The 15,436-nt window shown below is 40.2% G+C and overlaps 1 protein-coding gene across 2 annotated transcripts; it reads right to left on the bottom strand.

Annotated features, from left to right (window-relative positions):
- Nucleotides 1-1,375: 1,375 nt before the first annotated feature.
- LYSMD4 (LysM domain containing 4) lies at nt 1,376-14,766 on the bottom strand. 2 transcript variants are annotated; one of them, XM_063448854.1, is made up of 4 exons: nt 14,687-14,766; nt 7,818-7,875; nt 6,233-6,512; nt 1,376-3,127 (listed from the first exon to the last, which is right to left on the bottom strand). In XM_063448854.1, exons 3-4 carry the CDS (start codon nt 6,503-6,505, stop codon nt 2,654-2,656), a joined length of 747 nt encoding a protein of 248 aa, XP_063304924.1. In that variant the 5' UTR covers nt 6,506-6,512; nt 7,818-7,875; nt 14,687-14,766; the 3' UTR covers nt 1,376-2,653. The 2 variants fall into 2 exon arrangements, with proteins under 2 accessions (XP_063304924.1, XP_063304923.1); XM_063448853.1 differs by lacking the exon at nt 14,687-14,766 and adding an exon at nt 14,552-14,613.
- Between the last annotated feature and the right edge of the window lie 670 nt (nt 14,767-15,436).

Here is a 15,436-nt window from a genome sequence, read left to right as displayed (position 1 = left end):
AGCCAAGTCCATATTGTATTTATAAATTTGCAGGTTATTTTACCATATAAAGCAAATATTGAAACAATATATACAATTTGTGGATGGCAAGGTCACTTTAAAAAGGGAGCAGGCTGCATGATCCCCAATACATACAAGGTACAAAACTCAAACCAAAATGTACTTTGATTTATATAAACTCTACACAAGATCCTTAAAGAAGATCAGATTGTTACCTGAAAGAAAGAACAAAGAAAAGTACCCACATTTTTTTCCAAATCCACAGACGACCTTCTATCAAGTGCCATGGATACTCATAATACATATTGTATCATCTAAACCTTATCTCAATAACTGTCCTATGTGAAGATATAAAGAACTGGAGCATACTCGGAAGTATCAGAACGGTCTATCCCTTTAATATGCAAAATGTGCTTTAAAGCTGCAGACCCACAACTGGGTTTCCAAATGTATTTAGTAAATTCTTATTGACAGTAACAGGCACATCAGAATAAGAAATGGTTTTAACTTTGGCAGCACTGCGTTCCTAAGTGCAATTGGGCACCTGCTCTGAAATGATAATTGTACATGTACCGATACATTTCAGTAAATAATATTCTAGAAGAAAATTCTTATATGCACAAAGGGAGCAAGAGGCCAACGTTGTCTACATGTCCCTTTAAAGCTGGTGATTAAATGCTCTTCTTTTTGATTGTGTTCTTAAGGGAGCTCACCAGTAGGTCTGTGCAAAACACCCCTTCACCAGGTCCAATCTGTTCTCCTATTCAATTAATCTTTCATGGTTGAAGTCAAGTGCATTTTGTCAGGTGCAGCAGACACATTAAATTAAATTGGGCCAACAAAGGATGCAGCCTCTGCTGCTTTAAACAAAACGAATAGAAAAACTAGAAAGAACTATGCCTGCTTTAACTGGAGATTAGAGGGACACTGTAGGCACCCACACTACTACATCTCACATCCTCACTGTCTGCATGAGGATGTCCAGTGTTAGCGAAAACCCGACAGGAAAGCACTGAGGCAATGTTTTCCTATAGGAAAAGTTTAAAACGCATGTTTGCCGCGCATGTGAATCAGGCCCCCTTCCAACGTAAGACAATACAGATGGACCGCAACCCAGCGCAAAGAGACCTCCGCTTTGAAATCATGAAAGTTAATAAAATGTTTAGTCTTTACAATGGGGGGGAGGGGGGAGCAGTCTGGGGCAGGGGGATACATTGTTAAATATAAAAGGATAACTGAAATAGAGCAAGTGCCTTGAATGATGTGTATGGGAAATTTTAGTACATTGTTTTCACTAGAAAAGAACCTCTTTTAAAAAAAAAAAAAATGAAATCACAACAAGCCATAGAGGAAAGTATCACCAGAAACTATAATTAAGAAAAAAAACACTTATTGCCCTAAATAAAAATCTGCATAAGACACCACTTCTTGGACTGCGAAAGATTGGTTGCGTTACCACAGTTAGTATGACCTCAGAATTTGCTACTATAAAATGTTTTGGCAATCCAGCCAAAAAAAGAGTGTAGGACCCTGTTTCGTATCTTCCATGGATTATAAAATATTGAAAACATTTTTTTTCGAAAATCATTAGCCGATTAGCAAATATAAACCCACACATATAAACCCACACATGGCATTGATTAGCTCATTGATATCTCACACAGTCATTTTATCATTGAATTAAGACATCTTTGAGCCTTAAATAGTTATTTGTTTCCAAGAGGGACCTTTGGATGGAGAGTACAGCCATCTATTTGGCAGTTGGCAGAGAGTGTCCCTGCCTGAAACTGGTTAAATGCCAAGAAGAAGAAAAGAAAACTGACAAATTACAGAAATGAACTCACCTTTTGAATTTAGTGTAAAAGATATATATAAACCAATGGATAACTTGCAGGTAATAAGACAGGGTAGCTGTATAAAAACAAGTTCTCAAAGAACATCACCTGACTGCCCTTCATTAACACGTATTCAGTGAAAAGATCAGTGGCTGATCAGCAGACAATGTGCAAATTGAATAAAATCTTGGGCAGCATACTGATTTCTATACGGATTAAAATGGATTCAGCAAGAGGCTGACAACATGTTTCATATACATTTGTCACCCATGATGCCAATCATTTTGCCTATATAAACCCCTTCAACAGATTTATAAAGGGTTATGTGAATATTGGCATGAAATGTGTGGGGTTCATCTTTGCTCCCAAATGTGCCCACCACCATTCTAGAACATTTAAATAGTACGAGAACAGATGCACATGATTTGCAATAAGATGTCACTGCACAGACATATGCATCATTCCATTTACATCACAAAATCAGTATTCCAAAAATAACCATAGTTTGCTTCCATATATTTAAGAGTACACCATTAATGGGAGGTAGGTTTTAGCAGTATTCCTTGGTGACAAAGCCATTAACCACAAATCAGACTAATTACACTAAGAAAACTGCAATGCTTAGACAAGGCACAGGCCCTTAGTTGGCACCTAGAAGATGTAAAGTGACTGATTGATGGACAACAGGAGTACAGCTGCTCAATGGAGCAAATGCTTATGGTCATCACCCTCCAGTATCCTTGATGTGTCCAGCACAACTCTGTGCTTATTAGTGCAAACATTTGCTCTTATTTCTCAGGTCTGTGTGTGCACCAAGACTAGCTGGAACGGGTAGAATTTGTATATGCATGTTCTCGCATTTTGTAGATTAAGTAAAATACTGGCAGCACAACTACAATTAAAAGCATGAATAAAATAGCGTTCCACCTGATGCCCCAATCTCCTCTAATACTGGGCTGGTCGTTCCTCGTCAACAAATACGATGAAGAATGTTGGGAATCGGGGATTAGAGGCTCATTGCTCAGATCCTGTACCAGTGCTGCAGCCTCGATGTTCGCATCAATCTCCTCAAAGTATTTGCTTAGGTTTCTGCTTTCCGTTACATCCACAGACATTTCCTCAGTCAACTCAACACCACTGGCCTCCAAATTAGAAGGCATTCTCTGTTGTGGGTTCAGCTCTTTCTGTAATTCTGTTAAGATCCCATTAACCTTGACTGGGATCTTGATAGTCTTTAAAGCATACATGTCCTGCTCCAAGATTAAGTTGTTGACTCGTTTTATATCTGCAACCTTTATTAAAAAGAAAAAAAATCTTAGTAGGGTCCCCAGTTCACATCATATACACAGAATCCATTGCAGCTACTTTCAATCCCTTTTCTCCCTCCCTATATCTGCGATAAGATCTGCGGTGTATTGCATGTATATACTCCAAACTAATTGTCACGCCAAGGATGCATAATTCATTGTTGCACAATAGAATATTGCCATCTAATGTAATTTGTGTAGTGCATATATGAATTGGCCACATGGTAGAGATCAGATTATTATTATATTTATATAGCGCCAACAAATTATGTAGCGCTTTACAATATGATGAAAGAAGGGGTAATGTAAATTGTATAGGAATGTGAAGGAGGGCAGATAGTTTGCAATATGGATTGATCATTTGCTTAATCAAAGGCTCTGCAGTGTGTGAGATTCTACAATTGAGATGCCTGGATGTCTAGTTGCAAAGTAAACTAGCTGACTTCAGCCATATGGCCTTACCTCTTACTTGATGAGTTAATCTCGTTGATAAGTTAATGATCACTAGCCTTGTGTTCCAGTATCATATCCAAAAGAGATTCATATATAGTTTCTTACTTATCCACAGTATTATAATTAAGCCTAATTTTTTTTATATTTACAATGGGACAAGCACAATCTTCTATTCAAGCCTAAACATGATTTGCGTAACTTACCCATATGGGAAGGGATTGTGATGTCCGCTATTATGGGTCACAAGTAAGGAGTGTAAGATATCCAAGGAATGGAAAAATGGTAACAAATCCATAGATGCAATTTTTATTTCTGTGGCAAGTACATAAGAGGAGATAGAACTAACTGTTTCCATTTGGATTGATGTTGATCTGGAACACAAGGGAGTGGTCACTTATTGTTCCATAGGTCTGCCTTATCTCCATCTCTAGGCCAGGCTTGATAATCCACAGCGTATATATCTAATGATTCTGAAATGTGTTTGTACATGCTTGGGGGCCAGAATCTAATTCTGAGTGAGTCACCATCTTCCTTACCAAAGACCCCCTGGGAGGAAGTTTTGCTTAGAAGTCCTAATCACTTACTCAGGATTTCAGTTATTTTATCCCTTTTGTTTTTATTTGTTGTTGATGTAAATAATTTGATAATCATCATCTATTTTTTGCTCATAATAAATATTCCTTTATTAAGTTCTGCCTTTGTCTGGTAAAGAATCACGTTACCTGAAGAGACTAATTAGTGTTTTTCAATTGCTTAGATATTGTGCCAAGTTATATTTGGTGGGTTTTTATTATTAAAGGGACACTATGGTCACCAAAACAACTTTAGCTTAAAGGATCACTATAGTGTCAGGAAAACAAACTCGATTTCCTGACACTATAGCATCCTTAGGACACCCCCACCCTCAGGGCCCCCCTCCCTATTTACCTTAATCCAGCACCGGTCTCCCTCAGCGCTGGTGACCTCTCCTCCCCTTCCGACGTCAGCTCCCGAGTGGAGCGGAATGCAAATGCGCGGCAAGAGCCACACGTGCATTCAAGCAGTCCATAGGAAAGCATTCTGAAAATGGACGCTCTGCACGCTGGATGCAAATTTTGCATCCAGCGTCGCAGAAGAGCCTCTAGCCTCGGTCAGGAAGACAGCTACTAGAAGCTGGATTAACCCTGCAATGTAAACATAGCAGTTTCTCTGAAACTGCTATGTTTACATCTGAAGGGTTAAAACCTGGGGTACCTGGCACCCAGACCACTTCATTGAGCTTTGGTGTATAGATCATGCCTCTGCAGTCTCACTGCTCAATTCTCTGCCATTTAGGAGTTAAATCACTTTGTTTATGAACCCCTAGTCCAACCTCTCTGCATGTGACTTGCACAGCCTTCCTAAACACTTCCTGTAAAGAGAGCCCTATTTATCCTTCCTTTATTGCAAGTTCTGTTTAATTTAGATTTTCTTATCCCCTGCTAGGTTAATAGCTTGCTAGACCCTGCAAGAGCCTATTGTATGTGATTAAAGTTCAATTTACAGAGCAAGAGATAAAATTGTTTAAGTAAAACAAGTTTTTTCATGCAGGCTGTGTCAATCAGAACCAGGGGAGGTGTGCCAATGGCTGCATAAACAGAAACAAAGTGATTTGACTCATAAATGGCGGTGAATTGAGCAGTGAAATCTGAGAGGCATGATCTATACACTAAAACTGCTTCATTAAGCTAAAGTCGTTAAGGTAACTACAGTGTCCCTTTAAGTTAACTGGGGGATCAAGGCACCCCCATTTATAAATTGTCTTGGTGGTGGCATCGTTAAAATAGTAATATTTATATTATTATGGTTAAGGGTGGGTAGTAAGTGGGATTTTATCATTATTTCCAGTCTAGTGCCGACAAATAGTGAACTTTAACCCTTTCACCACCACAACTACATCACACCCTTGAAGTAAGGTGCGTTTGTGACACTAAGGTATTACCAGTATGCTCCCAAACAGCATGTACCAGTTTCATGTGCAAATGGCCACTATTAGGGAGCGTATAACTTAATAATTAGACTATAGCTGCAAAGGAAGCCACAATGAAAAAAAAAAAATAGAATGGCTGGGATTGACTATGCAATACTTCAATCAGTTTTAAAACAGTTTTGCTCTCCCTAGTTAACTGAAAGGGTCAGCAGCTGATACAGTCAATGATTTGACCAGTTGGCTTGCACTGACATCTTCTCCAAGGCTCTAACAGTGATAATAACTACAGCTGTACCCTTATCATTAAACTTCTGATATTACTGCCATCAGCACATTATCTTGTACTTATGAAGAATTAGAATAGTTATTAGGTACATACACAAAAAAAAAAAAAAAATTTTAAATAAAAGGTAACAGACAAAATCTGAAATATTGCATCTGTCTATGGAACGGAGCTAATGAAGACCCTACCACTGTGAAATGAGATCCAACTGCAAATATAAAATTAAAAAAACACAAAGATCTAGACAATCATGGGAAACGAACAGTTAGAAGAATAGCCTTTGGCTTGGCCTTGCAGTGAGTAATCTTGCTTCCTGTTAAGCTAGTGATTAGAAACACAGGTGCTTATTTTTCCATTCACTGAGTGAAGAGGTGTTTAGAGCACAGTGTCAAGTAGCAGCTCTTACCTTGCAGGCATATTGCAAAGCCAGCTTGTTTAGAGTGTCATCTTTTGTGACGGCACGCTCCAAAAAGGTCACATCCTTGACTTTCTCTCGAGCTGTATTTTTACGCTGCCCGCCCCGTGCTCGTAATTCCATAACATCAAACTCTTCTTCTGAGGAACTGCCTTGATCTGCAGAGCTATTGAGGAAAGTGTAAACATAGCTTCCAGATGAGGAATGGATTGCAGTGGGAGGCTTAAAGGAGTGTGACGCTCCGTCTCGCAGATGTAGAGTCATACCGACACTTAAAAAAAAAAAAGGGGAAAAAAAAGTGAGGTTGAGAGAGAGAGAGAGAGAGAGAAAATGCATGGCAAAATTAACATAACTATTTCCTCCACATTGATGGTTCTGACATCTGGAGAAGCAGACCAACATAAAAAAAGAAAAATACAGGTTGCTTAGATACAAGTGGACAAAACCTTCCAAAATACAAAGCAACTAAAAAAAAAGAGACTTGCCAACTTTAGCAGATCTGCATTCAGAAAAGGGTGGGAAGATATGTCCACCGTTATATTGCAGTGTATTTTGTCAAACCTTTTTAGAATGATTAACCAAGGCAAGTTGCCAAATTGTTTTAAAGCAGTCTGACATGGAGTGCACCATGGCATTCCTGGCACTATAGCCACTAATGCCAGATGTGGTTATGGTGGAGAATTCCTTTAGTTGACCTTTTTGCCTGTCACCAAACAGAGCATTTTACTGCAGTCTTATGTGAGGAAAATATTTTTCCCATAAATGTATTATTTTAAAGTTCACTGTACCACAAAGCAGTATACTGAATGGAATCCTCCAATCTGATATATTTCCAAAGATGGCCTCAATTTCAGAAATCGTTTTCAAATGATTTATCTACAGAAATCACCGGTAGAGTCTATGAGAAGTTTTATTTAATTAGCTTATTAAAAAACATTTACTACATACACATAGTCTTCTTAAAACATGAACAATCGTACTAAACTTTATCCTTAATATAAAATTGTGCAACTGTTTACACATGCCCCACTGTTATAACTGTTTTGAAGGAGCGTGCGGATTGCCGTCGGGGTACCGCATGTCCACTGTTATACTCACATGCACTGCAAAAATAAAGAATACAAAAAAAAAAAATATTAAATCAACGCCGACATCTGTAATATAATCAATAGAAAGGTTTATTTTCTCCCCCTTTCTTTTGATGATGGCACAGACTTTGTGCATGAGAAGGTTGGGTAAATCACAGTGCAATGAAATCAGAGGAGTAGCATTTTGTTACCAGTGACAAGTAAAATATCCTAGTTTGTCACACAAGTTTAACTGCTTTATTTGCTTGTTTGCCATAAAATAACCAGAGCCATTAAGGCTGTTGGCATGACATTGCAGGTTAATGATTGCTATATAACAATTTTACTATACCTACTGTCATAAGTCCACAATTGAATATAATTTGTATTAAAAAAAAAAAAGGGCCTTATATATGTGACATTTTCTCTTTTACATCAGTTATGGAAACGTACAATGATGGTGTCTGAGCTCAATAAGGCATTTGCTAAAGGTTAAAGTTTATACTTACGTGGGATTTACCGTTCAACAGCTTACTGCAAGCATGGTAATTAGATAAGCCATTAGCACTACAAAAGAAAAATAGGTTATTGGTATTAAATCGTTTCCAGACACGTCATATAAAAGGAAAGTATTGTCTCAATTGGCAGCTAGCACTTTATGTCCCTCACTGGTTATAGATTTTTACAATATTCTTGTTTATTTCTCAATACTGGTGTTGTTTAACCGTGAATAATGTGATTATCTTTTTCAGAGATGTGGGTAATGCTACAACAATGTGTATACAGATCTAGCACAAAAAGTGACATTATCAGTATTAACATCTCTCATCCAGTTCCAGTAGTGGAGAGCACCCAGCCAGGGTTGTTAAATGGGATGGAAATTGGACGAGAAGCTAATGGACCTTGGAAAGGAGCTCTACAAGACTGGTGCAAACCTGGAGAACTCCAGAAGAGGAGAGTCAGAATGAGCAGTATGAGCATAGGTGCAGGCTCTTTGCAGAGTGACGTTATGTTTTAGAAAGACTGAGTTTAACCCCTTAAGGGCCAAACTTCTGGAATAAAAGGGAATCATGACATGTCACACGTCATGTGTCCTTAAGGGGTAAAGGAAGATGTCATCCAGTTAGAAATAGCAGAAAGACAGCTGGAGAAACAATTCAAGATGGACAGCACGACAGGTAGATCGGAGTGTTTCAACAGCATAAAAGTGATACTGGAAACTAAAGGAACAGATAGAGTCAGCATATCTTGAGAACAGAACTTTAGGCAACACTGACAGAGGGGACAAAGCATCAGAAAAGGAGGCAAGGAAACAGCAGGCTTTCTGTTTTTTATTCATTTCAACCGGATTGCTTTAAAAAAAAAAAAATAAATAAATATTTTTGGAGGAAAATTTTATCTGAAGATAGTTTTCTCTTTAAGATACATTACAGACCAAAGGGTTAAAAGAAATAGGGATTGGTTATGTAGCAGGAGGCTGTATATTTATGCAATATTTACACAAGTTAATTAAACTTGTGTCTACAATGTTTACAGAGATAACATGCACATTTCACAGCAAAAGAGAAGGCAGTGTTTACAATCCTGTCTAAGGACACCTCCAGTGGCAGTCACTCAGACGGCCACTAGAGGTGCTTCCTGGGCTGTGCAGTACAGACGTTCAGAGTCTTCACGCTCTGCAATGAGGCACTGAATTTTCCTCATAGAGATTCAATGCATCTCTATGAAGAGATGCTGATCGGCTAGGATGGCATCTGGCTCAGCCCCCTGCTCTGTCCCCTACCCCGCCCCACCTCCTTGGCTGACAGCATCGGAACTGACAATCAATTATGATTATATCAGCCAAGGAGGTGGATCGGGGGCAGGGCCAGCACCAGCGGACTTGCACGAAGTTGGAATGGAGGTAGGATAAGGGAGGTAAGGGAGAGTCGGCCACCTAAATAGGTTTTTTTTTTTCACTATAGGTTTAGGAATACATTAGTCTTCCTAGCCCTATAGTGTTCCTTTAATACCAATATTTCAAATTGTTCTCCAAACACGAGTTATTAACCTAATAAACTGGAGACAGCTGTTCTTGCAATAATTTCATCATTATCTATGTATTTCTAATAGTCAGGACTAAGTGCAGATGGAATGAAGTATGAGAACTTAGTACGCAGGGAAACTAAACTTGTATTGACTGGCTCATTATAAAACAGTTTAACACAAACCTGGAGATAGGAGTCTGCGGGACTTCTAATATGGACAGAAAGACTGGTGTTCGAGATAAAAGGGAGATATTAGCATAGGGAATGAGTATTCTTATAAATGCATCCTATGAGGTTGAGGACAACTAAATAGGTAAGAGAACACTATAGCATTAGGAATATGTGTTTATATTCGTAACACTATAATGTTCCTTTAAGTGTTATGATACTTTTTTTTTTTTTTTTGTCAATCTTTATTTTATTGAAGCTTTATGGATACGTTACAGAAAGGAAGAGTAAGGATAAATATATCGTGGTAAATGCACGTATAAACAATTGTTAATAACATTGATACATTCTTACATGAGTGTCCGCTTCATTTTATATTATAACCGTCTTTGTGTTGTCAGGTTAAAACTGCCTATATAAAGGTGATGTAGAGTGTCGTTCGGTTTTAGTGACTGGCTACGTGTGTGACATAAAGGAGCGTGGTTCGTTTGCCTTTGCCATGCTGTTGGGTCGTTTCATGAATCATTATAGTCGTGACAGTACATTAAAGCTAGCCCTGCGTTCATCAATAAAATATTCTGTGCAGCCGGGGGTACATTTTCATGTGTACTAAGGCTATCTAGTGCTATTCATTGGTAGGAGTCAGTGGGTAAACTGAGCTATTCATGTAGTTAACATTCCCCGGTACCTTCTACATGCTTTGTAAGTTCTGCTTTTGTTGTTTGTTTCTTCCCATTTGTAATTTTGACAAGTGATAAAACGTTCACATACAAAGTTAGCTTTAAAGTCGTTTGAAATTTGCACGTATATAATGTAAATTTTGTGAAGTTTCTCGGATGTTTGTACGTCTGTCGTGTGTCTATTCGTGTGCTGCGGTGTTGTGAGGCGATATCAGTGTGCCTACCCGGTGTCATATACTCTACCCGGTCGGTTGTATTCTGCGCCTTAACATTATAGAAAGTGTGGGCGCCTGTTGTTCCTAGTGTAATCGTTTGTCTGTGGTGTTCGGTATAGGGTGTCTTCTGGTGGCAGAGACTTATGTTTGTGTGGGGGGAGTCGCTATAGTGATCCTGTCTCTTGCCGGGGTTCCGTGAGGGTGGGTATGAGGCAATCTCAGAGTTGTTTTAACCTCCCGTGTAGTGGAGTGCATGAGTGTGTTGGTATGTGTCTAACCTGTGTGCATAGAGTAACCTATGTCACCGTAAGCTTTGTAGGTGTGCATTGCGCCACATTAGTTTACAGGAGAGGCATTATAGAGGCAAACAAGGTTAAATAAACTTAACGGTAAACGATAACTTGTGAGCGGAGTGCTGTTAGCCAAAGTTCAAATTTTGCCGGGTACTACTGTTCCCTGTTATCGAGCACAGTTCTTTCAGGTTGGGGCCGCTGGGCGTTCGTTGTCTCTCGGGGTGAAGGGCACCGATCTCTCTGGGTCCCAGTCGTGTGAGCCCGAGGTAGTTGCTCTTTCCTCAGTTAGTGCAGGGAGACCCATAGTTTGCAGGTACGTGGTTGCTTCTTGTAGGTTGGACAGTCTCTTCGTGTTCCCGTCTTTGGTGACTAGGAGGGTACGTGGTAGGGCCCACCGGTAGTCCACACCAGCGTTGCGGAGTTGGCTGGTCGCTGGGCCCATCGTTTTACGCCATAGCATCGTGGAGCGGGTTATGTCTTGGTAAAACGATAGTTGTGCATTTTCAAAATTAAGCGGGGTTTTGCCCCGGATTGCTGTCATCATTTGGATTTTATCCGTGGTCGAGTGGCATCGAACTATCACGTCCTGTGGTGCTCCAGCTGGTGCTTGCCGTGGTGTCGGGATTCGGAAGAGGCTCTCGAAGGTAAGTTTCTTTGCCTGCGTGTGTGGCATTATCGATGTGGTGAGCCTCCTGATGTAGTGGGGTAATTCCATTAGATTGACAGAGTCAGGGATGCCCCTTATCTTAACATTAAGGCGCCGGTGGCGGTCCTCGGCTTGGTCAGCTCTAGTTAGGAGCGCGGTTTGGGATGCTTGCAGTTGATTAAGGGTTTCTTTTATGTCCTGTACCTCCTGTCTGAGCTCCAGGATGCCATCTTCGGAGGTCTGAGTACGGACTATAACCGCTGTGATTTCCTTCTTGAGTAAGTCCAGGTCAGCAGCATGTAACCGCCGCATTTCGTGTAGTAAATCCGCTATATCCTGTTTCGTGGCCGGCGTTTGGTTGGGTACCAATGCCTGCTCCACTATGTTCAGTTCGGACTGTGTGGTGTGAGTGGGCCTTTCTGCAGGTCCCTCTTGTGCTTTCGGGCCCTCAGATTGCCCCTGAGCCGCCGTCGCGGTAGCTGGGCGCTGTAACATCGCGCCTATGTCCTGAGTGTCTCTGGTTGTTGTCAGGGGGGCTTTGTGGTTTTTTTTGCCCATGATTTCGATAGGCTTTGAGGCGTGCTGGTCTGGTGTGGAGGGGAGTACAAGTAGGTCTCCGGCCACTCCGGTATTTCCCACGAGGCTCGAGCGTTACGCGGCCCGAAGTAGGCCCCAGGCCTCCGGCGTGTCTTCCTGCTGGGTTGCGGGAACAGGAAAGGCATCGGATTGTAGCTCCCGACCGGGAGTATCGAGGTGGGGGGTGTCCACTTTCCGTGGTGTGTCGGGCACGGTAATTTTCCCCCGTCTTTTGTTCTCCTTTGTCGGAGCTCTGTGATACTTTTCTTAATCCTTTTACAACATGCTGTCCTGAAAATAGTGGACACAGTTAAGGCGGCATAGAACATCTTCATTTTGGTGTGAGTGAGGATAGATCCCTGTTTACACCAGGGCGACCTAGATATCAATTGATACCTGGGGCTCCCCGCTGGGACAATATTTAGTGTGCCCAGACGGACAGATGAACTGTATGCTGAGCTCAAAAAGTGAGCTGCATACGGCCATTTAAATCACCACAGATGTGCAATTGTGCTCAGTCGCAGTGATTCTGAATCCCCCCCCCCCCCCCCACTCCCCATAAAATGATCTTGCTGGGCTCTGCACCATTAACTGCGTGATCAGAAAGTATAGCATGCAGGATTTGCACCATGAGAGGGAGATCTCCTTATCATGCTGCAAACACACTCTCTGTACTGGGTGAGCTGGGAACTCACCCTGCTGATGTCAGTACCGATGACAGCAGAGGGAATCCTTATGAGTTAGCGTAGGGTAAAGATTAATGCTACTTTCGGGTTGGAGGTCATGTTGAGTCAAGGTTATGGGTAAGGTTAAGGTAGGTGCACAGATGAGGTTAGTGTAATCATAGGATTAGTGTCAGCTTAGGGTTTGCGCTAACTACTAAAATTTATTTAGACATATGAGGCATGTAACCTGTAACTGATTTGTAGGCTATATTCTTCTGAAGTTTTATGGTTTTTGTTTTTTTAGTTGCACTTAAAGTGTAAAATGTATTACAATAATACATATATGTCTAGGTACATTTAAAAAGAGATTCTCAAACTAAAATTAAACAAACACATAGTCTACAATAAACCTTTGTCTACAACTCCTGGTTTAACAATGTGAGAATACAATCCAAAAAAAAGTAGTATAAACAAAGTTACAGTTCTAGTAAGAAAAGGAGTTCCTCATATAAACTAGCATAGAATAGAATAAAAATACAAATGCTCAAATCCTTGACTATACAGTAATACTGTACAAGAGATTACAATATGCAGATTGTATAGTTAATACAGTCCCTCAAAATCACACACTACACACAAGATACATATCAGCTCAGTCTTCAGACACCATGAAACAATGAATGATAAACTGCATGGATCATATAGAGCAGAATAAACACACATTCATTTAGGGAATCCAGGATATCCCAAATAACAGGCAAGTCACTTCTCACAAGCTCCACACATAAAAACTGCTGTATTTTAGCTTTAAATCAGAGAAGGTTTCCCTATTAGCAGCCCGGACACTGATATTAGCAACAAGTCCACAGCCAAAGGATAAAGGGACACTCCAGGCACCCAGATCACTTCTGCTCATTGGAGTGGTCTGGGTGCCAACTCTCACTACTCTTAACCCTGCAAGTGTAATTATTGCAGTTTTTTTATACTACTAGACTGCCACTAGAGTGCACTTCCGTGCACACGCTGTGTGAGGACCTCCAGCGTCGCTCATTTCCCCATAGGAAAGCATTGAAAAGCATTTTCAATGCTTTCCTATGGGGATCTCTAATGCGCATCGTCGCTGCCTCTGGTAAGTAACTGAAGGGGTTTCTACCCCTTCAGCAACCGGGGATTGGGGGGTGGGAGGGAGAGGGGACCTGCAGTGACAGGAAAGAGGATTGTTTTCCTGGCACTGGAGTTTCCCTTTAACTACATTCCCCATGATTCTCAGGCAGCCATAGTGGGAGTTGACATGTAAAGAGACAGCAACTGGATAATACTGATCAAATCTGGTTACAACTACATGTCTGTTCGTCCACCCATTGTAAAGAGCTGCGGAATTTGATGGCGCTATATAAATAACATAATGATACAATACGGTACTATCCAAAATTGTATAATACTGTGTAATAGTGATATAATACTGTATAAAATTGTATAATACTCTATAATGATATCATACTGTATAATAATGATATACTATATAGTGATATAATACTGTATAATAATGATATACTATATAGTGATATAATACTGTATAATAATGATATACTATATAGTGATATAATACTGTATAATAATGATGTACTATATAGTGATATAATACATAATACTGTGTAATGATATAATACTATATAATAATGATATAATACTGTATATTAATGATATAATACTGTATAATAATGATATAATACTGTATATTAATGATATAATACTGTATAATAATAACAATAATACTGTATAACAATATAATACTGTATATTAATGATATAATACTGTATAATAATAACAATATAATACTGTATAACAATAATATAATACTGTATATTAATGATATAATACTGTATAATAATAATACTGTATAATAATATAATACTGTATAATAATGATATAATAATAATATAATACTGTATAAAAGTGATGGATTAACTCACCATGTTACATCCCACGCTGTAAGCTGGCTCTGTGACTGTTATATGTGACATGGTGTCTATATTAACTCCCCAGTGTGACAGGCCCAGCATCCCCAGGCTTCCGTGAGCGGCTCTCCCACTGTCCCCGCGCTGTACCTCGGCTTGTCCTGCGATATCTCACCCGGAAGCAGCCTGTCTGGTTGGCATCTCACCAGACACAGCCTAAAGCCACGGTGCGATGTGGCCAATCAGAGCGTGGGCTTGTTTGTCGGCTAACCAATCAGAGTGCGCGGGAGCGGCAGAGTGAGTAGCAGTGTAGGTTGTGGTTTGCCATAGACGTGTCACAGGGGGGACGTGAATGTGTGCGTGTTTGCCTAAGGCGCTATGTCACGCTGAGACCTCCAATAGCAGATATGTCGCCCATTGCAGCCATGTTTTTGGTTCCTATTCCCAATGCAGTTTTTTTTTTGTATGTTTCAGAAGGAATAAGGAATTCTTAGACCGAATTATTTGTCTGAGAATGGGGATAGTTTACAGCTTTATTCACTACAGTAAGAATTTAAAGGGAGTAATTTAAAATTTAAGGCCAGAGTAGCCAAACTGAAAGCAAACTGAAAGCATTGGTGACTTAGAGAATTATTTAAAGTTGGCCTATTTTGACCTTAAATTTGCTATTTAATCTGAAGTCACTGTGTATTATCACTTTAATGAATAACCCTGTTTGTCTTTGTCCCAATAACATGGGGTGCAGGCAATCGGCATGGGTGCATCATGCTTCACAGCTCTGTAGTGGATCTGGTGGGGTGGACCTGATGGGGGACTGCAGTGTTTATTTTTCTGTTTCCCAGGTGACGCACTGTTGGGAATACCAGAGAAAAGTCTCTTAAGGGAACATGCTTACCCATG

This window comes from Pelobates fuscus, chromosome 3, assembly GCF_036172605.1.
Source record: "Pelobates fuscus isolate aPelFus1 chromosome 3, aPelFus1.pri, whole genome shotgun sequence".
NCBI classification, from domain to species: Eukaryota; Metazoa; Chordata; class Amphibia; order Anura; family Pelobatidae; genus Pelobates; species Pelobates fuscus.
The sequence above is the reverse complement of the archived record's forward strand: the minus strand, read 5'-3'. Positions and strand labels throughout refer to the sequence as shown.